This window comes from Centrocercus urophasianus, unplaced genomic scaffold (genome assembly GCF_019232065.1).
Source record: "Centrocercus urophasianus isolate 14NV4802_14NV808 unplaced genomic scaffold, USGS_Curo_1.0 seq_12, whole genome shotgun sequence".
In the NCBI taxonomy this organism is placed as follows: Eukaryota; Metazoa; Chordata; class Aves; order Galliformes; family Phasianidae; genus Centrocercus; species Centrocercus urophasianus.
This window is the reverse complement of record NW_024884364.1, coordinates 30,192,267-30,211,219: the sequence shown is the minus strand read 5'-3', so window position 1 is coordinate 30,211,219 and position 18,953 is coordinate 30,192,267. Positions and strand designations below refer to the sequence as shown.

At 40.4% G+C, this 18,953-nt stretch overlaps 2 protein-coding genes across 4 annotated transcripts; one reads left to right on the top strand and one right to left on the bottom strand.

Moving 5' to 3' along the window:
• Positions 1-1,816: 1,816 nt before the first annotated feature.
• Positions 1,817-8,000, bottom strand: LOC122155803 (carbonyl reductase [NADPH] 1-like). Of its 2 annotated transcripts, none has more exons than XM_042810015.1 (4): positions 7,893-8,000; positions 6,833-7,152; positions 3,807-3,914; positions 1,817-3,114 (listed from the first exon to the last, which is right to left on the bottom strand). In XM_042810015.1, the coding sequence occupies exons 2-4, from the start codon at positions 7,116-7,118 to the stop codon at positions 2,678-2,680; spliced, it is 831 nt and encodes a 276-aa protein (XP_042665949.1). In that variant the 5' UTR covers positions 7,119-7,152; positions 7,893-8,000; the 3' UTR covers positions 1,817-2,677. The 2 variants fall into 2 exon arrangements, with proteins under 2 accessions (XP_042665949.1, XP_042665950.1); XM_042810016.1 differs by having other exon boundaries at positions 7,877-7,976.
• Positions 8,001-8,055: 55 nt separating this feature from the next.
• Positions 8,056-18,212, top strand: SETD4 (SET domain containing 4). 2 transcript variants are annotated; one of them, XM_042810013.1, is made up of 11 exons: positions 8,056-8,073; positions 8,924-9,026; positions 9,446-9,541; positions 10,393-10,430; positions 11,946-12,034; positions 12,704-13,133; positions 13,890-14,064; positions 14,635-14,716; positions 15,082-15,162; positions 16,146-16,269; positions 17,003-18,212. In XM_042810013.1, the coding sequence occupies exons 2-11, from the start codon at positions 8,957-8,959 to the stop codon at positions 17,135-17,137; spliced, it is 1,320 nt and encodes a 439-aa protein (XP_042665947.1). In that variant the 5' UTR covers positions 8,056-8,073; positions 8,924-8,956; the 3' UTR covers positions 17,138-18,212. The 2 variants fall into 2 exon arrangements, with proteins under 2 accessions (XP_042665947.1, XP_042665948.1); XM_042810014.1 differs by lacking the exons at positions 8,056-8,073; positions 16,146-16,269 and having other exon boundaries at positions 8,814-9,026; positions 17,003-17,100.
• Positions 18,213-18,953: the final 741 nt, after the last annotated feature.

The following is an 18,953-nucleotide window of genomic DNA, read 5'->3' as shown; positions in this document are numbered from 1 at the left end:
AAAAAAAAAAAAAAAAAAAAAAAAAAAAAAAACAAGAACAAAACCAAACAACAAACCACCATCAACAACCCAGATGCTGAGTTAGACTTAAGGAGGAGCTTTAAGGATTGCAGAAGAGACTCAGAAACTGATTTGCTCTTATGATGGATATAATTTAGCTGCATTAAACACACCAGGGATTCTTAGTCTGCTCTTTGTAGAAACCTTATGAAAATAAATAGAAGTTTGGGTAAATGTTCATTTGTAAAGTTCATACACACAACCTAAAAGGGCATGCAACTTTTAAAACATAATGACTCAAGCGTCAAGAATCAAAGTACGTGTGACTCTCCACTGCTCAATTACATCTCTCAACAGTTCTGCACGATATATTACTAAATCAGAATAGCCAAGTTTCCTCCCCACCCCAAATACCAGTAAGACGGTCAAAAAACATAGGAAAACCACGGTCCTTTCTGTTGCACATTAGAATGTGAGTCATGGTACTAGCAGAACGGCCACTGGAGCTACTGTAGGCAGCCTATAGTTGCTACACAGAATGCATAAGCTTTTTTTTTTTTTTTTCCCTCCTTTAAACAGGGATTTTTTAAATGTTCTGTTGCCATTAAGCACCAGGCCTTAGATGTTTTTCTCCATAGAGAATATATCAGCATAATAACTTCAGGAGGCAACACTCATCCTCTTTTATGAGATCTGGAGCTTAACTCATAGCAACACTTCCACATTAATAAAAAAAAAAACCAAACCAATAACTACTGTATCTCTAAAAGATTAATACTCTCAGCTTTGTTCTGTGCTGTTAAGTGATTACCAAAACAACACATACTGTGCTCAGTGTCTCGTTACTTAAGACTTCCCTGAACACAAATTACCACAGAAAGCCAGTGTAAAACTCAGTTGGCTAAGCCATTTTGCCATTGTCTTGCTGACTCCTGATTAAGAATTAACATGACTGTTACATGTTTTTCTGTGACTAAATGAGACCTCTAATTTTCCACAGCTCTCTCGGCATTGAAGAGGGAGGTATCCTCTTCCTGCATAGCAGTCCTGCCCTGCAGGAAACATGGAACAGGCAGGGTCTTTGAGAATAGCCATGGCTGTCATGCTATCTGAAACCAAGACATCATGGAGAAGGTTAAGAGGTTGTTGCCTGAGTGTGACTAAAACCCACCTCACTCCTACCAGCAGCAACCAGTTACCTCAACCTACCCATAGGCTGCCTCGTGGCTCTGCCTTTCAAAGTTAAGCATTTGAAACACAATGACTAACTATTAAAACAACAACATTCTCCATATTACTGCTTCCTCTACTTGCCATTTTACTTGAAGGACTTTTTTTTTTTTATTTTTAAGAATAAAAGAAAACTGTGACAACTATATTCTTAGTTCATTTTTTTCCACTACACAGAGGGCATTTGTAGCAGAAATACAAAGTCACAGCCTGAACCAGTGATAGAGCACCCGGTGGGAAGACAGTGTCCACCCAGGGGATTTCAGGTGCATACAGTGTACCTCAGTAACCAGAAGGGGTGAAGCCAGATCCATCCTTTCCCAGACCTCATTTAAGTGTTGGTAGTGGAGACAAGAGGATCTCTCTGGAGATCCCTGCTTACCTGATGCCTCCTCAAAGGTAAACAGCTCTTTTCTTTCATTTCTGTGTTAGCAGCTGCTGCAAGTGGGCTCATTCTCATTTGCTGTACCCAGAGACTTTGCTACCTCACTATTATTGTGGTACTTTCCATCCCATTACAGCATTTAGTGTGGGTTCTTAGTATAAAAACTTCAGGTTGTGCAATAAATGAAACTGAAGTCCTGTAGAAGTTCGGATGTTTGCTACACCAGTTCTATAGTTTATTTTGTCTCTGCATATTCCAAACATCACATACTTGCATTAGACTTGGATACAAAAAAAATAGACTCAAACATAGATTTTTAGTATTCATACCAGAATAAGCCACTTGTATAAGTCTGTAAGTAATCACATTTCATACATATTAATAAAACCAACTAGGTAATTTTTCCCTATTAGTGGTACATCATCACTGTTTTTGTTTCCACCAAATTCTGTTCTATAACAATAAGCAATCTCTATACAACAGTGATTCAGTTTGAATCTGATAAGCTCCTCCCAACCCAAACTAGTTAGACTGCAGCACTGAAAAAAAAAACCCTCTCTCTGTTGAAGAAATCCCATACAATCTTAAGAAGCAACTATCCCATACAATCCCATACAATCTTAAGAAGCAAAAAGATCCACTGCACAGAGAAAGCACAAGGCATCTGTCTCCTCATATAAGCCCCATTTCACAGAGATATATAGGCTCTCTTACATGGGAAAAAAAGAAGGGTTGGCAACGATTTCACTAAAACTGAACTCTCGTAAAACATGGTCGGGCACATCTGTACTGGTGCAATACCAAATCAACTCATGTTAACTAGGTTGGAACACCCCAGAAATCAGAAGTCAGGCTACCCAATCAATGCTGCAAGCAAGCCAACAGACACCGCTGAAAGTACCATAGTACAGACAAAAAGTAACTGCAGCCCTTGCTACAAAGACAAAAGACCCAGTGCTAAAGTGGGCAGGGCAAGACTGATCTAGATGTACACATCCCTACGAAGGCACATGTTAACTCACAGCCATTTTTACCACTTGCAAGGGTCCACAGATGTTAAGTTTACCAGGCTCGAACAGTTTTGTCACTAACAAACTGGCCGTGAGGACCATCAGCATCAGAAGGCAGAAGGGCCAAGTAAACAGGTGTCTCAGCTCCTTCCTCTGGTGATTTAGGGGCCTTTGGACCTGCCATGTCTGTTCTCACCCATCCAGGACAGCAGGCATTAAGAAGGATGTGGTCATCTTTTCTTTTCTCATTTAACATCCGGGCTTGAATCCTGGACAAGACTGTGACACCAATTTTGGATACCCCATAAGCAGTATTTGGCCAACCTTCTTTCTCATGCACACTTTTCTTAGTATCTTCCACAAACTTCATCATGAGCTCCACTAACTCATCCTCAGTGATTGTGTCGCTGCGGAACTTCTTCTGCAATTCTTGGCTACAGCCTGCCAGAGCTAAGATACTTTGCGTGCTAGAGACATTCACCACTCTACCTGTTAAAAAGAGAATAAAGACTGGTTATATTTGTACATACTAAATAAACCCCAAATTCAAGTCTGTTTACAGCTGTGTGTTCACTGAAACAAACACCTGTAAAATACTTTATGTGAACACAACTGATCAGGGTTCACTTTATCTTCAGTGTTTGTAGTGAGTTTCATTACAAAAAAATAAAGCATGAATCTGCAAAAACTCAACACTGGATTTCAGGAATGCTTCCAGGAAATAGCCCGTTACAATCTGTAGGCATATTCAGAATAGAAGGTAATTTTATCAATCATGGCAGCCAGATGTTGAAGTGAAAAATATTCCTGGTTTTGCTACAGCTTTTAGAATGCAGCCCAACTGCCAGAATAATGCAGAATTCAACAAAAGCAATCTAGTCACTAACGCACTGGCACTATCAGCTTATTTCCAGAATACAAACCCCAGCATGCAAAACTGCAGCAAGCTTATTCTCTCCTAGCATTTCAGTACACAGGAATGAGTCAGATGAATCAGCAATTCACTCATCTGTACCAAAGTTGCTCATTTCCTTCTTTTTTTCTTGCTAGTTCATAACAATTCAGACAACAAATATAGTTCCTCGCTGGGCAGTGTGTTTCAAGACATTAAATAGCAAAATCCTGTCATAAGCACCAAGATTCATACAGAACTATTTCTCTACTTGTTATGTTATACTTACCATAGGGCTTCATAAGAGGCAACAATTCTGTGCAAATATTCCTGGTTCCAAAAAAGTTTGTCTTAAGTGTAACCTCTGCTTGGACTGCAAATGGAGTTCTGTCATTAACTTTTTTTAAATGGTGGTAGCAAAGGAGGGGAGGAAAAAAACAGAAAGAATAAATCAGAATTATACTACTGTTGAAAGGAAGTTACTGCATGAACAGAAAACCCCAGAAGTTTTTCTTATGGCTGCCCAACCAGTCCATTGTTGTATGTGGGGAGGACACAGGGGAAAGGGACAATGAAAAGGGAAGGAGATCCTGAATCTAGGGTACTGACATTGAAGATGCAGCAGTTTAACTACCACCCCTTAACAGCATTCAGATTCAAAAACTAGGGCAGACAACAGCTTCCACAGCCTAACTCATGTGTCATCATGTCTTTTGGGTTCTCACCCAGGACTTGGTCAGAACAGCAAGACACATTATACAAGATTCTATAAGAACAGAAGGATAACATTTGGTGCACTCAAAAAAACAAACAAACAAAAACACCAAGCAACCTTCTTCTGATAAATACAAGTGTCATAAATAATTCCCCGAGCTGAAAGATCTTTGCTGACAGAAGTAAAAGAATGGGAAATAACAGTTAGCAAAGAGCGTGAAACTGACATAAGTAGTCTTCAGCAGACCACAGAACTGCACTTAAGGCTGCAATTTCAGACAGAACAGACAGCCTCCACCAAAGGCAGGGTAGGACATACCATCAGCTGACAACCTGGCTTATCAGTAAGCTATATGCTATGCAACCTCTACTTCGCAGGGAAATATGCTAAAGTGTCAGTACTCCTCCTGATCTGCTACAGGCTCAATCTCAGCAATAATAAAGGCCACCTATACAGATGAAGTAGGTCTTCTCTTGCCTCCAGAACCCAGACCTATGTAAATTTCAAAGGGAAGCAGCAGCAGGTCACTGCTTTCACAGAAGCTCACCCAGAATGCTGGTCATGAGTACATATTATTTCATAAAGGGACATTTTTCAGTGGACTATGGACTTCAGACTATGTGTAGCATAGAACAAAAGCAATTAAGTGATTAATCCTTAACTGCAATAACAGTACTACAATAAAGAAAGCATAAATTCTGGGATGTCAGCAAAAACCTAACAAGCCAAGCTTCAGTACAAATGCCAAAACATGAGATAGGCATCACAGCTATTACACATGTGTTAAACCCTCTATACTAGAACTTAACAGCAGTTATAAACAGCTCCTCTATCACAATTCTTAACCATATGACCTACTGTTGGCTCACTGTAAGTTGTAAGCATGAAGTCAAGGCAGAGCAACTGGAAACAACTTCTGAACAGAAAAATCTATGATGTTACAAGGAAAGCAACAGAAACTTCATTGCTCATGCCTTTTTTACCTACTTGTGGACATGGCACTTAGGGATATGGTTTAGTGGTGGCCTTGGTCATGGTTGATGGTTGGACTTCATGACCTCAAGGGCTTTTTTCCAACCTAAATAAGTCCATGATTTATCTGTTAAGTGAGTACGCAACAATAATTTTAAGATACCCCACATGAGCTATAGCAAACCTTGCTACAGTGCTGTCAAGCTGGTGAAGGCCAAGTTGCTGTGAAATCAGCAACAACAAACACTGCACTTAAGTTACAGCCCAGTCTAGTTCAAACCCACTAACACCAGCAGGCTGAGCTAAGGATCTCATTATGAGTTAAAGAAATGTTGTTCTGAGTACCTGCAAAGTTTTTGCATGATATGCTTGGATTGAGACCACTGCTGTAAGACTTTAGCACCTATTAGTCCACAGTTTGGGATGCACTCATTTATAGTAACAGCTGCCCTCTATTGGGCTGATGATTAATACAAACATGGGGAGATTTAGATTAGATGTCAGGGGAAGTTTTCACTGAGAGAGCAGTGAAGCACTGGCACATGCTGCCTGAAAAAGCCATGGATGCCAAATTCCTGGGCATGTTCAAGGCCAGGTTGAACGGGGCCCTGGTCAGCTGGAGCTGCTGGGAGGCAGTCCTGCCTTTGGCAGGGAGCTGAGTCTGGTTGAGCTTTGAGGTTCACTTCAATTCCAAACCATTCTATTATCATGCAGAGTACCAAACAAAATACGGCAGCTGACTGGACTACATGAGCAGCAAGTGAGGTTTTATCCACACTGACAGGCTGCATTAACTCACACTGTGAGCAGGTGAATGAACATTTATGCTGTGCTTGAATAGTGTAACATGTCTTAGCTAGAGATCAGGCAAAGAATTTTTTTTAAAAAGTCCAGAAGACACAGAATGAGCAAGTTTGTACTGGCAGAGAAATGAACTAGTAGTCATGCTTATGACCTGTTCCATCTGGAGCTAACTTGATTTTCAATGATTTTTCATACTACAAATAGAATACACTCTGCTACCCTACAACTGCTGTGCCTTCCTCACTTCCACTACTTTTCTATCCCCCAGGAGAAGAAAGGATTTAACTCCTGCTCAACACAGATAGATTTAGGTTAACCATTCTATCAGTGATCAACTGACCTGAGAAAGTTAAATAATGAAAACAAAAACACCCAAAGGTTCTCTTAACCACCCTGAACCTTTAAGCAGGTAATGTACAGAGTAAAGTATGAAGCTTGCAGAAGAGAGAAAACAATATCCCAGAAGAACATGGCTGACATTCATGCAGATAATGGGCTCCCATGAGTCTGATGGAATTCAAAAAGCATTGCAGCAACAAACCCAACCATATACCTGAGTACTTTCATGTTTTGTATGTGATGCAAATAAAATACTCCAGGGAAGCACCCTTACACACAGTTAACACAATAACTGCTAGATGAAGAGTCATTTCACACTACCTTCTTGTCATGCCTGGGGTAATAGGCAGCTTACTCAACCAAAAAACAACCCAGAAGTTCCATATAAAAGATATTTATGAAATCCTTGCTGCATACACTGTACTTTGCCACATAACTTTACACCATGCATGACAAACAACTACCCCAAACAGCCCAATTCCTACCTTTAAAGGCAATCGCTGCATTGTTAACTAACACATTCAGACCTCCATACTTCTCCTTTAGGAAGTCCCGCAAGGCTCTAATGCTTTGCAGATCATCAATATCCAGCTGGTGGAAGAGCGGATGCAGCCCTTCCTCCTGGAGCTTTGCCACTGCTTCCTGACCACGGCCAGGGTCTCGGGCAGTAAGGTACACATCCCCCTTGAACTGCTTGCACATATCTCGCACAATTGCGAATCCAATCCCTTTGTTGGAGCCGGTCACCACAGCCACAGGCACGCTGGACATTGTCTCCTCTGGATGGATGCCAAAGCAACAGTCACTGCAAATGGCAAGGAGGAAAATTTCAGGGAATCATTGAGTGGCTTGGGTTGGAACAGGCCTTAAAGACCATCTAATTTCACACCCTGCCATGAGCAGTCAGGCGAAGTTTTACACCTAGAAGGGTGGAAATGTATATCTACAGATGAACCAGGTGGGTGGTTTTTTTTTTTTTTTCCCCTTAGAAATTCTATTCAGAATTCCTCTTTGAGTTATGCAAGTCCACGCTGTAAACGTACACTAATTTACTGAAGTAGCACAAGGCTTTGCCAAAGAACTGCATTAGGTGGCAATGTTTTACAGAACACCCAACCAGCCTCATCACTGAGTAACTGCTCTGTAGCGTTATGTTAGCTGCTGATAGGAGGGACTTGGGCACATCCCCCTCACAGGAAAACTCTCTTTCTCGTGAGGACAGGCAGCTGGTTCAGTGCAAGCACTGAGGCAATCCAAGCTGATAAACAAGGGCTCAGTAAAGGGTGAGGAACTGAGCCCGCTCACTTTAGACTTAATAGTCATTTCCCGTCCAAACAGACTCGTAGCCAACCCTGAGCCGGCATCTCTTAGGGAAAAAACTTAAGCCAGCCCCCAAGACCCGCCGGACAACCGCCTGCTAGCCACCCCACAACCACCCCAGGTGGGCCAAAGGAACAGACCACACCGCTGCAAAACCCAGAGAACCCCGCTGGGGCGTGCCCGAGGGGCTACAGCCCTCCCCAACCCACCTCCAGTACCACGCACCTTCCCCCACGCCTCAGTCCAGCGCCGCTACGAGCCGACCGACCAACAGCAACCACACACAACGTGGGGGAAGGCGGGCGCACCTAAAATGGCGTCGGGAGGCCCCGCCTCCCGCGGCGGCTAGGGCGGGTCGGGTCGGACTCGGCAGCGGCTGTGGAGGTTTCTTCCTTCTCTTTGCCGGGTGGGTATCGTGTGACCGTCTATGCTGTTTCTCTCTGGACGGAATCGGGAGCTGGAGGGAAATGGGATTCCGTAGTCGTAGCCAGACAGGACGATGCAGTTCGGCTGTCGAACATGCGGTGTTACTGTGCCCTGTGGTACTGGGCTTCTTGGTGGTGCTGTGTGATCAGGTGCCACGATTCTGTTGATTTTATTACTTTCAGAGAAGCCACAGAGGCAATTTATGCTGTCTTCTCTAATTGTAATACATTTGCTATGTGAAAACAGTTTTAGTTCTGTGTTTATAAGTCCCATTTCCTGTATACTGTTATGGGTAAGCCTTGGCCCAGATGATGCTGCAGATATGGGCTTCTCCTCTCCCCTCACCCCCATCACCCCATGTTCATTTATGGCTTTGCTTTAGACATGTACGGATTGCTCCGTCTGAAGAAAAGGAGGTTCAGGGGGGACCTCATTGCTCTGTGCAGCCATTTGAAAGGAAGTTGTGGTGAAGTGGGGTTCAGCCTCTTCTCCCAGGTAACAGTGACAGGACAAGCAATATGGGACTCGAGTTGTGCCGATGAGATTCAGGATAATATTAGGAACCATTTCTTCTCAGCAAGAGAGGTGCTGCAGTGGCACAGGCTGCCCAGGGAGGTGGTGCAGTCACCGTCCCTGAGGTGTTCAGGAGCCGTGTGGATGTGGCACTGAGGGACGTGGGCAGTGGGCGTGGGGGGGGTGGGCTGGTGGTTGCACTGGGTGGTCTTAGCAGTCTTTTCCAACCTTAATGGTTCTTTGATTCTATGTAAGGAAACATGCAGTGCTTGAAAAGGTCATTACACATTCTTAATATATATATATTTTTAATTCAGACAGTCTAAATAAGGAAAAAGCGGTTTTTTAGTATGAAGAAAAGCAGAGGCCGGACAAGTCGAAAGAGAAGAAGAAAACACTTGCAGAGATTTATGTATGGAGGTACTATCCCAGGAAGTAATGCTAAATAATAACATAATCAGTTGTCTAAGTATCACCTTATGGTTTCACAAACACCTTTGTGCTTTGAAAATAACATTTGTAAACATTAGTTTTTGTGTGTGTAAGTTTACAGTTCCAGTCAGAGGATGGTGAATATTGTGAGCTTTGTTTTCTGAGTAGTGGAAAGGATAGCCACCTTCTCACATTGTTTGCCCCTTGAGTATGTTGAATATATCCTATAGTTCTGAGTGCTCCCAGTACCCAGAGGCCCACAGCTTAGAAAACTAGTTCAAGGAGAGCCTTACTTGCTATTCCACGCTAAGAAGTCCAAAATACAGTTTTTTCTGAATGTACAGTCAATGCTTTTTGTTTTGTTTTAAAATGAGATATTATAGCACTTATCCCCTTTTCATTTTTAGTCAACTGCAGTCACAAACTGGAATACATCAAACTTAAGAAGTGGCTCAAAGACAGAGGATTTGGAGACAGTAGTTTAAGACCAGCGCAGTTCTGGGGTAATGTTTTAATGATTTACTGATGGTACTTACATCTGATTCTTATAGGAATATTGGGTTCCTACTTCTGTTTTGAATCTCACACATGGCTAGCATTGAGAAAAAGCCCCTTATCCTTAGTCCTCTGTCCTTAGAAGGACTTTCTGCAAACGCATGTGAATGTCATTTAATATGAACTCTTTACTGTTTCTTGTATAAAGATACTAAGTGCTAAGAGAAAGTTTTCAAGAAGAGTACTATCTTTTAAATATTAGCAGTATTGGAACCCAACCTTGGTATCATTTCTTTATCTCTTCCTTTTCCCTGCAAATTCAACCGCTCTAGTGAAACAGACAAGTAAATGATTTTAGAGGTTGGATTCACTTACTACTGTTTGCAGTAAATATATTTATTTGTATTTTTTCTCTTTAATTAGGTAGTGTTTCAAAAAGTTTTGCAATATTAAAGGGAGAGTAGAGAGGGTAGAATGAATCAGAGAAAAATATTGGGAATAGAAATTATAAAGTTTAGTTAAAGCTCTGAAAACAATAACAAGAACCAGTGATGAAAGATGTGTTTAAAGAAAAAAATGGGAAACAGAAAGCGAGAATGGCTAGAACTGGAGAGCAAGTGTTGCAGGGGTGCAGTGGAAGGGCTTTCACCAGGTCCTGAAAAATAGTAGAAAAGTAAAGAGAGCATCAGAGAAAAAACAAATGAGATGTATATCTGGAACAATCTATTATTGCTTTTTTGTTATTTGTAAGGGATATGTATGTTCTTTCAGAATTTTTCCTTGGAGGCTTGTTCGTTTATTGCCGTTTGCCACTGTCTTCTGTATTCTACTTTAAGCATCCTGTTTGTTCCTACTTTAGGTACAGGAAGAGGACTAATGACAACAAGAGCTCTTCAGGTTAGTAATATTGATTCTAATGCAAGAGCTTCTCTAGAATCATTGATACGTAATGGCTTTTATAACAAAGAAACTCAAAATTGCAGACAAGGTGTTTGCAGTCCTTGTTGTGAGTGCAATTTCTAACCTAATACCAGAAATTGTAGTTCCAGTTTATCTGTAAAATCATATTGCTGAGGACTTGTTGGCTGAAAACCTTATTGTACTCATTGACAGTGATTCAGTATGCAGCCTTGTGTTTCTGTTAAAGGCAATAAGTGGCTAACTGAAACCAGAAGGACCAGGCTCCTTTCCTGCTGTATGCCTTCTCCTTTAGCCACTGGCTTTCATAGCTTCTTTTGTGCTGGATGCAGTAGTCTTTCCTGCTCTTGGGATAAGATCACAATAACACTATTTGGTAAATTCTCAGCTACAAAATAGAGATATTTTTTCAACATGGTCACCACTTCGCATTTTCACTAGCAACAAACAGGAGCCTGTGTGCTGTGCTCCTTAAAATCTGCATCAGCAGAAGTGACCCACTCACACCACTGCAGAAACACGTTGCCTACTGCTTTACTGTGCTCACATCCACTGTTTGGTTTCTGTCAACATTCAGCAAACATTGATAAATGTCACTGGGTACAATTTTTTCCACATGGCGGAATTCATTGATAACAGCTTTCCTTCATATGCACTTCCGTGTGAGACGCCCTTGGGTCAGATTCCGCTCTGCTGCCTCTGTCACATGGTAACAAAATGTAACAATATTGGTGGGAAGATTCAAACCTCAGCTGCCCTACCACTGAATCACACAGAATCACAGAATCACAGAATCACCGAATCACCCAGGTTGGAAGGGACCTCAAGGATCATGTAGTTCCAACCCCCCTGCCTAGCAGGGCCACCAAACACACACATTCAGATCAGGTTGCCCAGGACCCCGTCCAACCTGGCCTTAAACACGTCCAAGGACGGGGCATCCACAACCTCCCTGGGCAGCCTGTTCCAGGGCCTAACCACTCTCCTTGTAAAGAACTTCCCCCTAACATCCAACCTAAATTTTCCCTCCTTCAACTTGGATCCATTTCCCCTAGTCCTGCCTGCCCTTTTGAAGAGTTTACTCCCCTCCTGGGTGTATGTCCACCTCTGAGATTGTCCACCTGAGATGTCCACCTCTGAGATTGTCTGCCAACGTAATAAAATTGGAGGAATTACTTTTGGAGCAGCCCTCACGCATCTTAGTACAAAGCAAGTGGTGATGCTGAATAGCCAGGCACCAAACTCTTTGTGAACATTTGACTTTCCTCAGGTGAAAGTTCCTACTGATTCCAGTCATTCTCTTTCCCTTGACGACTTTGACCGTCATAAAACCATGCTAGTTTCCATTGAATTCAGTATCACATCTGATTGGTTCCTGGAATTACTTTTTTTCTGGGAAATATCTCTATCTTTCTTTATAAATCATATAGTAGATAAGCCATTTATACCTGACCTTTACTATTCTTTTCTTGTTTGTTTTTATTGTCCTCAAAGGCAGGAGAGCTGGTTATTTCACTGCCTGAAAAATGCTTAGTCACCACCAGCACTGTCCTTAACAGCTGTTTAGGAGAATACATTGTGAAGTAAGTGAAAAGTGACGTTCTGTGGCAAGAAAGGAAAACAAGACTTTTCAGCTGTCCCTTCCTCTGGATTGTGAATTAGTAGATGAATTATCTTAAGCGGTGGTAGGACATAACTGCTTCCCCTAATTTGTGAGCATTTATTGTAAACTTTCATGCATTCAGAATGTTCTGGAAGTGAGATTTGAATACAGACTTGGAGAGATGGTATGGACTTGAATGCATCCTGCTTCTAGATCCAGTTCAGAGCTAAATATCAGTTATGAGTGACTTCTTGGAAATTTCAAAATACCCTTCAGTAAAAGAAGGAGAATAAAATGAAGCTGCAAAGCGATCACATGGATGTACCTTTTTAGAAAACGCAGAACCCGGCCTGTGCTGGGCACTGAGTATTTGTTATGTGGCCTAAAAAAAAGCTGACAGAAAGAGAACCCAAGAGGTGAACCTGAAATTTGTACTACAAACCAGTTTTTATAGTTTCTCAGTAAAATTAAGTCAAAAGCCCCTTTGAAATCATCAAAAGGACATGGAGATTAACTACAAAGAAGTTTAAAATAGAAGCTGTTTATAACCTTTTAAAGAACTAAGAGAGAGATAAAATACTACTGCATCCATTTCCTGTCTCACCTCTGTATATCTGCTTTATTTTATTTTATTTTATGTTTTTAATAGATGGAAGCCTCCTGTATCTCCTTTGATAGCACTATGCACATTTTTAATAGCAGAGAAGCATGCTGGTGAGAAATCTCTGTGGAAGCCGTATCTTGATGTTTTACCCAAGACATACAGTTGCCCAGTTTGTTTGGAGCAAGATGTAGTACAACTTTTTCCTGAACCTTTAAGAAAGCAAGCTCAGGAGCAAAGAACAACGGTCCATGAGTTGTACATGTCTTCCAAGGCTTTTTTCTCTTCTCTGCAATCTTTGTTTGCTGAGAACACGGCAACTATTTTTAATCACAGTGCCCTGGAGTGGGCTTGGTGCACTATTAATACCAGAACAATATACATGAAACATTCCCAGAGGGAATGCTTTTCTCTTGAGCCAGATGTTTATGCATTGGCACCATATTTAGATTTGCTAAACCACAGTCCAAATGTTCAGGTAAGAAACTGAAAATAGATCACTTAATATCTTGATATATATATGAGCGTGCTATCTCAATAAAGTATGCATTTATGTGATAGATTAGGAGTGTCTGGAGGCCAGTGAGAGATCTCATAGTGGAGAAATTGTCTATCTGGAGGACACCTGCAAGCCGAGTATGCATGATTCATATATACCCTGGAAGCTGTTATTCAGTAAAGGAGAGGTACAGGGAAAGCCCACAGTGACTGGATGCAATTTGCTTCAAGGGTAACAGTTAGGAAGAACCCATTCACAAATATAACCCTACCCTTCTCTTCCCATGCTTTCAACTCCTCAGATAACTGTTGTGTTACAACAATCCTTGTGTTACTTCACCTCTGTCTTAAAGCTTCTGGGTCATCTTAGGAAAGTGTGTAGAGCAGTTCCACCTGATAACAGGGTTGGAACTCTGTGTGCCAGCATATTTCTGAGACTACAAGAGTAGTCTGGTTTTATTTGCAGATTTGGAGTTTCTGTAATAAGTCTTCCGAGTGGATGGCACATCCTAAGGTTTTGATTTTCATTCTTCATACTCATATTTTTTAGAGTGATTTTAGAGTGCAGTTGTCCATATATGTTGCCTTTTCAGATATCTAAAACACTTGTTTGTACCCTATTGTTGCAGTATTAGAGAAGTACTTAATTCTGTTGGATTTTAATATTAAAATTCAGATTCCTGTTCTCACTGTCTTCCTGCCAAGAGTAAAACCTTTTGTTTTTAATTAATCATAGGTAAAGGCTGCATTTAATGAACAGTCAAGAAGCTATGAAATTCAGACAAATTCACAGTGCAAGAAGTATGAAGAAGTATTTATCTGCTATGGGCCTCATGACAATCAGCGACTGCTACTAGAATATGGATTTGTTGCCACTGATAACCCTCATAGCAGTGTTTATGTCTCATCAGGTTGGATTTATAGATTGTCTTAACATTGAAAGGTACAATAGTAGAGAGCAGAGTTTCTTCAGCAGGAGGTGTGGTTAGAAATGGACAGCTAAAGGACGGTGAAGGAGCTCACGTGCTTGTGTACACATTTATGCACAATGCATATTAAGGCATTTTTATCAAAACATTTATGTGTATTTCCAAGAACTGGAATAGAGCTCACTTTGATCTGCGTAGGACTTAAAGATCAAAGTTTTTTAATTGGAGGTGTTTTCCATAAATTTTCCTTTTGTGAAATTGTGACTGTCATTGGCATTTATTTAGAGCTTCCCACAACTGGATGTCTTAGAGTTGTTGATAACTTTGATTTGAGTCATAATTTTCATTATAAGGATATAGTTGTGCAGGTTGCTGATTGTTTTTGAGAAATAGTGAGCCCAAATATATTTTGATTATATTAAAGTTTCCCCAAATTTAGCACTTTTCTCCTTTAGCTAATTGACAAATACAGATGAAATTCATTTCAGAATTGAGAATTGTCATTTCTTCTGCATATGATTTACATAAATGTTTAAATTTGTTTTTATGCAGATACTCTCCTAAAATATTTCCCACCACTGGACAAGCAGAAAAATGCAAAACTTTCCATTCTGAAGGATCATGATTTATTAGAGTAGGTATATGAAGTTTTTTATTTCTATGTGAGCTTTCTTTTTTTACTGTTCATTTTTTCTGGGCGTCAAATTTTGCTTCTGGTATCAAAATCCACCATCAAATCATTTTTATGTAGCAAACTGGCTTGCATGCTGCTTGTGAGAGAACGTGCAATTGGTAAATACCAATATCAAAGCTTCAGATAGGCTTCAGTGTCCAGCCTGTCTTCCTTCTAATTGTGGATAGAAGCAGAGTAAGGTTAGTCAATGAATCTTCTAGTTCTGAAGAGTAGGTGTTCTCTTGTTGACAATTGTCAGGAAGAAAGCTGTCAGGTTGTAGAACACACCCTGTACTTTCTGCATCTCAGCACTTCTTACTTTCTAGAAACTTGACCTTTGGATGGGATGGACCATCTTGGAGACTTCTTACAGCCCTCAAGGTGTTAAGTCTTGGAGAAGATGAATTGTAAGTTTCAGTACAATATTTTAAAAATGTGCACATGCCGTTTTCCTTTATTTGCTCTTTGCTGCCTGTGAGACACTGGGAGCAATTTTTCTGGGTTCCTCCATCTATCTTACTGACTCTGTGTGAGAAGGGAAAAGAAGAAAGTCAGATAAAAGAAAATATTGTAAAGTCAATGCTTATTTGTTGCTTTGATCTTTGACTTTCTTGTATTAAACACTATGCACACCCCATTGTTTTCCCTTCCTATTTCAAGAACCAGATGTTTCTTTAAGATTCTGACAGCGGGCAATTTTTCTGTTGATTTGATGAAACTTGCTTGATTTCTTTGACATGTGCTCCACAGACTGCTTCTGCAATTTTAGGGCTAAGAAAGTTGTTGAAATTCATCTCCAGTAGCTGTCAGTGCAGTTTTGATCATTTGTTCCAATTGACAAATTTGCCTTAAGTAGGATTAATAGGAAAAAAAAAAAAACAACAAAAAACCTTTTACTCTCTTGGTTTTGATTTTGATTTAACTCTTTGGTTTTGAGTTTGTTTTTCAGAGATTGATTGGTGAGTGGAAAAAGTTGGTTATAAGAATTTTTTTTAAAAATAAATCCCAGTGACACCAATTTTAGGCCCATAAAATATGTCTATATGTGAAGTGAAGCTTAACAGAAGCTGTGCTAATAAGCTCGAGGAGTACAGCTTGTTCTCCTAACTGGTTCTGCTGAAGTTGGTGGTAGCATGACAAAGCAGTAAAGCATTGGTCCAAGTGCAGACTGTTACTTTGTCTGAAAGGGTAAGGTTGGAGGACTGGAATTGCTGCTCTGGATTATTAAATCTCCTTTTTGTCTTGCTTGTCTCTTCTCTGTGCCTTTTTCAGATATGTTAACCTACATTTCTTTATGCCAATGATGTTATTCTTAATATAACCACGTATTTATTATTCAGTAGTGGGATGCAGCAAGTGATTATGTGTTGTTTAAACATTATGCTTCTAGTACTTGCTGGAGGAGAGCACTACTTGGTGATGTAATTTCAGCCAGAAATGAACAGCAGACTTTGAATATAACAACAAAGATATGCCATTTTTTAATAGAGGAGACACAGCATGTCCTTCTGCAGGTAATTTGGCTAGAAAAGCCAGGTAGCTGAGATATTTTCTATCCCTAACATAAATGTACAGCAGCATAATTTTCAGGGTTGAGAATGGAGTGATCGGGGTAATTGACTTCACTGGGGTGGTGTAGGGTTTGTCACTAGGGTTACTGAACTGCTGTCAGTTCTGTAGGTTTTTTTTTATATTAATTCATATGGTATGGAATACCTCTTTGGCCAGTTTACGTCTGCTGTCCTGGTTCTTTTCCCCTCCCAGCTAATTGTGCTCCCCCCAGCTCCCTTACTGGCAGACAGGCAGGACAGTATGAGAAGCCAAAAATCTGAAACATCCTTGGCTCTGTATAGCACTACTCAGCAACAACTAAAACATCAGGACATTACAAAGCACTGTAAACAAGTGAATCATGTTTAATGTTTCTCTACCTACAGCATTAATATATTTGAAGTTACCTCTTAAAAGAAAATGCAGACCTAAATACATTAGGCACATAAGGTGTTGCACACCTGCCTCGTCGCATTGCCCTTCCTCTCCTTCTTTTTGGTGTGCTTCCTATCCACATGATGATCGTTTCATTCTTTTTTCAAAATAACTTTTACATAAAGATAAAAAACACCCTGTATTTTGACATAGTTGCATGGGATCCCTATGGAAGGTGAGCTTTCCACAAAGTTTCTGTTCATGTGCTATATTAAATAATTGGAATTTTGAATAATTTCATTCCATTTGTGTAAACTCCAGATTTCCCAGATGAAGAGGGACAAAGAGAACCTCAAAAAACAGCTGACTTTGGTAGAAGCGTTACGCTTAGAAGATCTGAAAATATTACAAAAATCAGCAGAGATTCTTTGCAGCTTGAACGTGACAACAGTTTGATCCACCTGGAGCTGGGATAACTGCAGCTGATCTCAAATGGATCTCATTTGCTATGGATATGCCTTGCTCAACTGTTTTAATGGACCTGGGCGACGAAGAATAACAAAAGTCATCATAAAGTGCCCAGCTTAGTTTACAGGATCACATGGGCACCAAGGGCTTATTTTGTTCTTTGCTGATCTTCAGTAATACAAAAGGTTAGCCCAGAGGGTAGGGAGGAACATAGGCAGCTTTCATCACACTTCATCCAAATCATAATTGCTTTGAGCAAAACAGCTTATGGGGTAATTTGAGCAGCTCTAGGACTGGGGACTTCAGCAGTCAGACCCTCTGATCCACGCCTGTGGGGCAAAGGCATGGATCAGAGGGTCAGGAAGACATTCCTCAGCATATATTTTGAGTTCTGGCACTTGACAGTTGAGAGGGAAAGGAGGGAGCTACTTGTATATACCCAGAACTAATCCTTTATCTTTTCCCTGAGATATGTGCATGTGCCCAAGAATAAGTAGTTCACATGGTGTCAATTCATTATGGGAGCAATAAATGTGGACTAGAGCAGAGATTGCAATCAGCCCTTTTGTGACTGATGCCAAATTGTTCCCTGCACAGTATCAGTTCATGTTTCTTGAACTGAAGGAAATGAGAACTTTTTCCTTTACTCTCAGAGCTTCCTCCAAACTCATTAGTTTGTGTTCTGACTCCTCCTGCTGGAAATGAGATCAGAAAGGATGTATCAGTTGGAAGCCCACCCAGACGTTTCATTTTATTTTCTGTTGTTTCTGGTGATGACACTGACAAACGTTTTAATCTTGCCCTCAAGGAGATATTCTCATGAGCTACCTTTCAGTATTAGTCCAACCTAAATAAGGAGCTCAAGGTCCCTGTGTGGTTTAGGAGAAGGAAGCTTCCTTCTAAGGGTGTTTCCGAGCAGGATCCATGTCTAAGCTTTATAAACTTTGTAATTGTTGTTGTGTTGTAATTATTTCCCATTGTGTGGAGATTCATATTTTGTAATTTTTCATTTATACTTTTAGGCTTTTTAAAGAATTGTGCTTTTAAAGAATGTTTATTTTTGTAATTATTTTGATTAATTTTCTACAAGACTGTTATCTATTTTTTAAATAAATTATATATGGCAATAAAGGCATTCTAGCTAATATCATTTAAAGAAAAAAATGCAGCAAGTGAAAACTTCTAAGAAATAAGCTAGCATAAATTCACTTTCTGACTTTCTTTGTGAACATTCCTTGTCAACAAGAGTGTTACTGTATAGACCTGGTTGGATTTGAGGAATCCAGGGGTCTTCTTTGCTGTTTCTTTTCTGCCTTGTTCTATTTAGGACACAAAATATTTATCATCTCCCAGAATTCTTGCATCTCACTTATGTCCCAGTGCTGTTGATGACATCTATTTCTTTTTTTTTTTTTCCCCTACTCTCCTTTACCAAACTGTGGAGCTCTGAGAAAAGGTTTTCCTTATTTAGAAAAGTGTATTGGCTTAGATGTAAAAAAACCGGAGGAACAGTGAAGTAACCATTTGTTGTTATTTGGATTCCATGTCACTGAAAAGAGAAGTTGTTCTTCGTTTTGAGGTGCCACCCTCTTAACTTATACCTAGGATTAGGAAATTCTGAAAAAGAGATATTTTTGCTCTTGTTTGCCTGCTGAGACTCTTGTACTCACACACTTTCTGGATCATTCATGTGGGGGTGCTGCCAGTGTGTGGTTTATTTGTATTTCACAGCAGAGAGCAAAGTGAATTGATTGGGAGAGGAACTGGAGTGCTTCCAGGAACTAGAAGAATGTATGTTATATCC